This window comes from Micromesistius poutassou (genome assembly GCF_964030765.1).
Source record: "Micromesistius poutassou genome assembly, chromosome: 10".
Classification (NCBI taxonomy): Eukaryota; Metazoa; Chordata; class Actinopteri; order Gadiformes; family Gadidae; genus Micromesistius; species Micromesistius poutassou.
In genome coordinates, this window is record NC_140280.1 from 12,840,280 (window position 1) to 12,847,526 (window position 7,247).

Genomic DNA, 7,247 nt, shown 5'->3' on the forward strand with positions numbered 1-7,247 from the left:
GTGCTTTTAAAAGGCTGTGAGGCCCCACCCCCCCACCCGCTCTCTCTCGCTGAATCAACTCTGAACCCTCCTACCCCTCACTCAGTACCCTCCCTTCCCCATTCTGGATATATTTGGAAGTCACTAGAAGGTCTATTTGAGGCAGGCGTAGCACCAGAATGGAATCCAGAGGCCTGGCGCTTATACGTTGTTTAACCCCCCAGCCCGGCTGGTGTTAGTAATACGGCCGCTGCCCCCCCCCCCCCCATTTCCTGGACGTCACGGAGCGCTGGAAGAGTGTCAGGGGAGTTCTAGGGAGCATGACGCGACTCAGACTCAGACATACTACACTACATAGAGGCCAGCCGGCTCAGAGTGACGTCACGCCTTCAGCCACATAAAACCAACAGTGGGCTAGTCAGCTAGGAGGCTAGCTAGTGGGACAGACAGACAGACAGGCAGACAGACGGACAGACGGACAGACTGTAACTGTACAGGAATTGAAATGCATTTTCTTTTTCATCTCCATTAACGCTCCATTAACGCTTTTTTCCAAAGAAATAAATCAAAGAAATACACAAATTGTACAGTTTGTTTGAGTTTATTGTCAGTTATAATAACTTGTACACTACAAATAATGACTCTTGTAGAATCAAAAGGCTTATCAATATATTTGAACAGGTTTGCTGGATATCATAGCAGGGCGAACTGGATACGTGGCCGATGGGACACTGGTGCTGACAGAAACGAGGCTTGATGAAGACTTGGGAGGAAGACTTGGGGGGGGGTTCCTTGACAGTGTCACTGGCGTCCTATCCAGTGGAGCATTGCCCAACACTAGATCTGAAGCAGGAGAAGGAGACCAGCTAGGCTAACTGCCGGACATCTCCGTGCTAGCTGAAGGACATCTAGGATAGCTCCGGACTGCTAGGCTAGCTCTGGACTAGCATTGTAGCTCAGGACGGCTAGGCTATCTCAGGATTTCTAGTCTAGTGTAGGACTGCTGGGCTAGCTCAGGAGTGCTAGGCTACCTCAGGAATGCTAGGCTGGTTCAGGAGTGCTAGGCTAGCCCAGGACTGCTAGGCTAGTTCAGGAGGGCTAGGCTAGTTCAGGAGTGCTAGGCTAGTTCAGGAGTGCTAGGCTAGCCCAGGACTGCAAGGCTAGTTCAGGAGGGCTAGGCTATCGTGCAGGACTGCTTGGCTATAGTGCAGGATCGCTATTCTAGTGCAGGCTAACAGCCAGGGTTCCTCAGACAGATGCATGGAGCCTACAGAGGCGTAGAATAGAGGAGGGGGAACATCAGCCTTCTAAATTCATCACAGTCATTTTTGTTCTGTTTCATAATTGTTTTAACAAACAGGAAATTGGAGAAATCAGATTTAAATGTCTGACCCTTTTAATCCGTGATACAGGAAGAGGCAGGCAGGACACGTTTGAGAACAAACACTTTCCAAATGCAAACAAAGACGATGGCACACTTCTACTGGATACCATGGTGCCATCCTCACCAGCCCAGCCTTCTACTGGATACCATGGTGCCATCCTCCTCAGCCCAGCCTTCTACTGGATACCATGGTGCCATCCTCACCAGCCCAGCCTTCTACTGGATACCATGGTGCCATCCTCCTCAGCCCACACCAGAGCGCCCACAGACACAAGCAACAACCCTGTTCACTCATCTCTTGTTATAAGTAGCATAAATGTTGCTCATAATTAAAAACATCGTAAAGCTTCAGGCTGAAATAAACACGTGTACACTTTGAAATGATGAAGACGGTCTGCAGCATCTGCCCAAGGGTGTATGGTCTGAGTGGAGCAACACACTGCTGGGCAAAATAATAAATAGTCAAATAAATAAATGAACCAATAAATAATACATAAGGAATAAATAGTTCATAAATAAATGGGTGGTTAAAATAGACCCACATGAGTGCATGGATACTTTTTGCAGACAGTTTAACTTTTCTTTTTAACTGTACAGTATCATAAAGCTGCCTTTATAGTAGGCAACATACTCAGAGTACTCTTACATGTTCACATCCCAGGTCAATGCAGAGGAGCCACTCATCACACCCACACACACACACATTCATCACACGTCATAAATAACACACACACACAGTCATAAATAAAGTCATAATCAGCGGAAAAGTGAACAGGGAAGGGTGTTCAAATGACGGTAATACGCTTTCCTTCACATCCCTATGTGCGCAAGTCGTTGACATACTGTACAGGTCATTCGAAGGTGACCAGGTGCACCCTGGGAACTGTAGTCACGGGACAGGGACGGTGGAATGGGGGACGGTGGCGTAGGGTGGGCGTGTGTCCAGGCATTCTCCTACGAGCAGCCTCTCAGTGTCTCTGCTGATGCATCATGCTATGTGGCAGTCTCGTAGGCCTCCTCAAATTACATAGAGTATACAGTGCATAGGTTACCAAGCCAGAGCTTATAGGATTTAAGGATATATACATGTGGACTAGTATGATACAACTGTTCTTTTTTAAACTTCTGTCGTCTCTTTACGCTTCTTCTCTGTCAGTCTCCCTTGTTTTTTGATCTCTGTGCTTTGATTAGAAAAGATCGGAAGTTCGTATCGGTGTCGTTTATGTTAGTAGCCATTTGTATCTCATCTCGTGTTTTTTAATAAATACCTTTTTTTGGTTGGTTTCGGCTTGTGGAAGAATACAGAGAAAGTGCAAACACACTTTGAGATTTGTTCTTTAAGCCCGAGCGATGATTTCAACCAAAATAACCCCACCCCCAAAAAAAAAAAACATTTGGATGAGGGTCCACTGCGGGTGTAGATAACATTACCGGGGGGTGTTTTAGAGTGATGGGTTTGTTTCGAGGACCGGGCCGCTGAACTGTGAGCTCTGCAGTCGGTGGAGGGAGCTGTGGTTCAGCAGATCACAGTCCAAGGAGACACTTACACCCCCAACCACTCACTGGACAGCATGGGACTCGACCCAACCCAAACCCGGGGGTTAAAACCACGATTCTCTTTCTTCATCTCCCCGTCATCGTCATGATCATTATTCACTTCCTGGGTGTCGCCCTCCCCCCACCCCCCCCCCCCCCCACTCAGAAGCCCGGGCTGTCGTAGCTACTGCGGCTGTCGTAGCTGCGGTTGCTATGGGAACGCCTCCGGCTCCGACTGCGGCTGCGGCTGCTGTAGCTGCCGTAGCTGCGGCTGCGGCTGCGGCTGCGGCTGCGGCTGCGGGACGGCGTGCTGGCGGCGCTGGACGACGAGGAAGAGGAGGAGGACGAGGAGGACGAGGGGCTGGGCCGGTAGTACGGGATGGGCCTCTTGCGGGCACTGCGGGGGGGGGCAAACAGAACGACGGAGCGTTAGGGTGCCGGACGGCCGTGAGCGCCCAGCCGCTCAAAGGCGTTCGCGTCAAGACAAGACTGGACGTACCGCGATGCGCGCGTCCAGCCGTAACCCCCGACGTCAAACCTTTTCGGCGCTTTGGGCGCCGCGCTAACGTAGCGTTTGTGCTGTAATGCGCACGCCAGCGCGCTAACATCAACACTATAGCGTGATTACGGCACATTGCAGCACGGAGAATACATGTGTGCGAGAGTGGTTGGAGTTAGGCTAAGACCACACAAACACTGTTAGGGTTGCTGTTACTGTTAAGTTTAAAAGCCGGTTTAGTTTTTTTATGGCTGTGGAGAGTCTAGTGTCGGGGTCAGTCAAAGGCTTTTAGTAGACGGGCACAGCTGCTGAAAGAGAGCAGTGGTGTGGGTTAATCACAGAACAGAGTGCTAGCGTTTAGCCTCAGATTCACACACACACACACACACACACACGCACACACACACACACACACACACGCACACACACACACGCACACGCACACACACACGCGCGCGCGCGCGGACGCGCGCACACACGCGCACAAACACACACAAACAGACAAACACGCACACGCACACACGCACACACACACACACACACACACGCACACATGCACACACACACACACACACACACACACAACCGCATAGTTATTCCAAAGGCACGGCGCAGGTTGCAGTGTGAAGAGGTGAATGAGCGATAGTCTCCGGGAAAGCGTGACCTGTAGGTTAAGAGGTGTTAGCTCCCAGAAGAAAACTGTGTTTTTTTAGACGCCGGAGCCCAGAAAAATATCAACCTCAAGACACTATCAAGGGGTCCTGGTCCATGTAGTTTTGTGGACTGGATTGAACTATGTTGTTGGTTAGCAGACTCTTTTATACAAAGCCACTTCCAGTGAATCTAAATGCATGTCCCTTCTGGTCAGGCAGGGGAATAGGCCTCCTACATTAGGACGGAAGCCCGGTCCCCCTACACTGATGTCTCTGCTCCGTTTTTCTCGGGTGATTGAGAGCTAAAGACGTGCTGGTCTGTTCTGTAGTCCTACCCAAAGCGACCTTGATAGTGCCTCGAGTACAGGAGGAAGTGGTTAGTGCACCGCAGTGTTGACCTGAGGGCTGATTCATGTGCATTTAAGGAAGAGAGGATGGAGGATGAGGGGAGAGCTAGGGAGAGGGAGAAAGACAGAGAGAGAGAGCGATGGACGGGAGGTTAGGTTGTTTTACTCAAGAGAGGTCTTGTGGTTCGCTGCTAAGGTGAGCCGCCGCAGACAGACCAGGAGGGTCTCTCTGCACGGCAACAGTTACCAGGGTAACTAGCCCGCAGTGGAGATCAGCAGCATTCAGTTGTCTTGGCGTCAGGAGTTGCCTTTTGTGCTGGAGTGAGAGAGTGACAGTGGCACACAGAGATCACCTTGATCCATAAATCACCATCATCTACATTTGTCAAAGAAGGTCAAACATTACCCAGTGTCGTTGTTGTTGTTGTTGTCGTTGCGCATCACAGAGAAGAAAACCAAACTTTAATTAAATACAAGGTAATATTGATGAATGCATTGCATCAATGTGTGGGTGTTGGACTCTACTAACGTGTGTTGTGGCGTCCAGGACAAAGGCATTGTGCAACCAGCTAACATGATGTGCACAAAATCGTTTCTCAGGGTGACCTTTAAACATAGTCCAACAAGGAAGGGCAGAGTGGAGAGAACTCAAACTCTGTCTCCGCCTTCAGCTTCCCTCTACAACCACATGTGTTCTGCAAGGGGCAGAACCGGCTGACCGGGGGGGAGAGGTTCACGGGGGTGTGCCTGGTGCGTACCTGGTTATCCTGCGGGCCTCCATGAAGCTGGGGGAGTCTCTCCTCCTTTTCCGGATGGGCGAGTAGCTCCGGGAACGCCGCCGGGCGCCGCGGCCTTCCCCTTCCGAGTGGTTGGCACTGTCCCGCTCCCTGCCGACGCACAGACCACCAGAACCCCATCACTACAGACCACCAGAACCCCATCACTACAGACACCATCACTACAGACCACCATCACTACAGACCACCATACCTACAGACACCATCACTACAGACCACCAGAACCCCATCACTACAGACCACCATCACTACAGACCACCATCACTACAGACACCATCACTACAGACACCATCACTACAGACCACCATCACTACAGACCACCAGAACCCCATCACTACAGACCACCAGAACCCCATCACTACAGACCACCAGAACACCATCACTACAGACCACCATCACTACAGACCACCAGAACCCCATCACTACAGACCACCAGAACCCCATCACTACAGACCACCAGAACCCCATCACTACAGACCACCAGAACACCATCACTACAGACCACCATCACTACAGACCACCATCACTACAGACCACCATCACTACAGACCACCATCACTACAGACCACCAGAACACCATCACTACAGACCACCATCACTACAGACCACCAGAACACCATCACTACAGACCACCATCACTACAGACCACCAGAACCCCATCACTACAGACCACCATCACTACAGACCACCAGAACAGCATCACTACAGACCACCATCACTACAGACCACCAGACCACCATCACTACAGACCACCAGAACCCCATCACTACAGACCACCAGAACACCATCACTACAGACACCATCACTACAGACCACCAGAACACCATCACTACAGACCACCATCACTACAGACCACCAGAACACCATCACTACAGACCACCAGAACACCATCACTACAGACCACCATCACTACAGACCACCAGAACCCCATCACTACAGACCACCAGAACACCATCACTACAGACCACCAGAACACCATCACTACAGACCACCATCACTACAGACCACCAGAACACCATCACTACAGACCACCATCACTACAGACCACCAGAACACCATCACTACAGACCACCAGAACACCATCACTACAGACCACCAGAACACCAACACTACAGACCACCAGAACACCATCACTACAGACCACCATCACTACAGACCACCATCACTACAGACCACCATCACTACAGACCACCAGAACACCATCACTACAGACCACCATCACTACAGACCACCAGAACACCATCACTACAGACCACCAGAACACCATCACTACAGACCACCAGAACACCAACACTACAGACCACCAGAACACCATCACTACAGACCACCATCACTACAGGCCCAGGACACTGTCACTACAGACACCATCACTACAGACACCATCACAACAGGCCCAGGACACTGAGAGAGAAAGATACAGAGTTATAGATAAAGTGAGAATGAGAGAGAGAGAGAGAGAGCGAGAGAGAGAGCGTGAGAGACACTGAACGAGAGAGACAGAGCGTCAGTTTGACGGACAGATCAGCCACAGTGTGGAGCTGCCGGGGGGCCGGGGGGGGGGCCGGGGGGGCTCTGACCTGGAGGTGTTCTGTCGGCTGTGGGGGGACTTGGTCTTGCTGGCCCCTCGGTCCCTGGAGGGGGACCCCGACGACGAGCGGCCGCTGCTCCAGGAGCTGCTGCGCTGGCGGGGCTGCTGTCCGCTCCGGGACCCCCCCCTCTTCCTGGCCGAGTGGCGGCCCGGGGACGGCGACTGGCTCCGGCGGTGCGCCTGGCCCCGCCCCGACCGGTGGTGCCGCCGCTTGGACGAGTGCACGCCTTTGGACCTGGAGGACAGGAGAAGACACTTGTAGCCGTGGTAACCCTTCACCTGGACAGGGGGGGGCATGTCTCCTGTTGCCAGGGTTACCAGGGGGCTACGGTCGCTGTTCTCCCTTTCGGTCATTGAGCAGACAGACGCGTGAATCCAGAGCTCACATTGACCTACGCTGAAGAAGACGTTCTCTGTACGCTCTGAGCGGGCGTCGTGCTCAAGGATGCCTACAGGTAGGCAGT

General features: G+C 52.0%; 1 protein-coding gene across 1 annotated transcript in view; it reads right to left on the reverse strand.

Annotated features, from left to right (window-relative positions):
* Positions 1-3,061: 3,061 nt before the first annotated feature.
* The window catches only part of srrm3 (serine/arginine repetitive matrix 3), a gene marked incomplete at both ends in the record, with an annotated part of 36,822 nt that continues 32,636 nt past the window's right edge, over positions 3,062-7,247 (reverse strand). The window contains 3 exons of the mRNA XM_084474235.1: positions 3,062-3,296; positions 5,157-5,285; positions 6,773-7,018. Coding sequence (XP_084330361.1) covers positions 3,062-3,296; positions 5,157-5,285; positions 6,773-7,018 — 610 coding nt within the window. The remainder of the gene's footprint in view (positions 3,297-5,156; positions 5,286-6,772; positions 7,019-7,247) is intronic.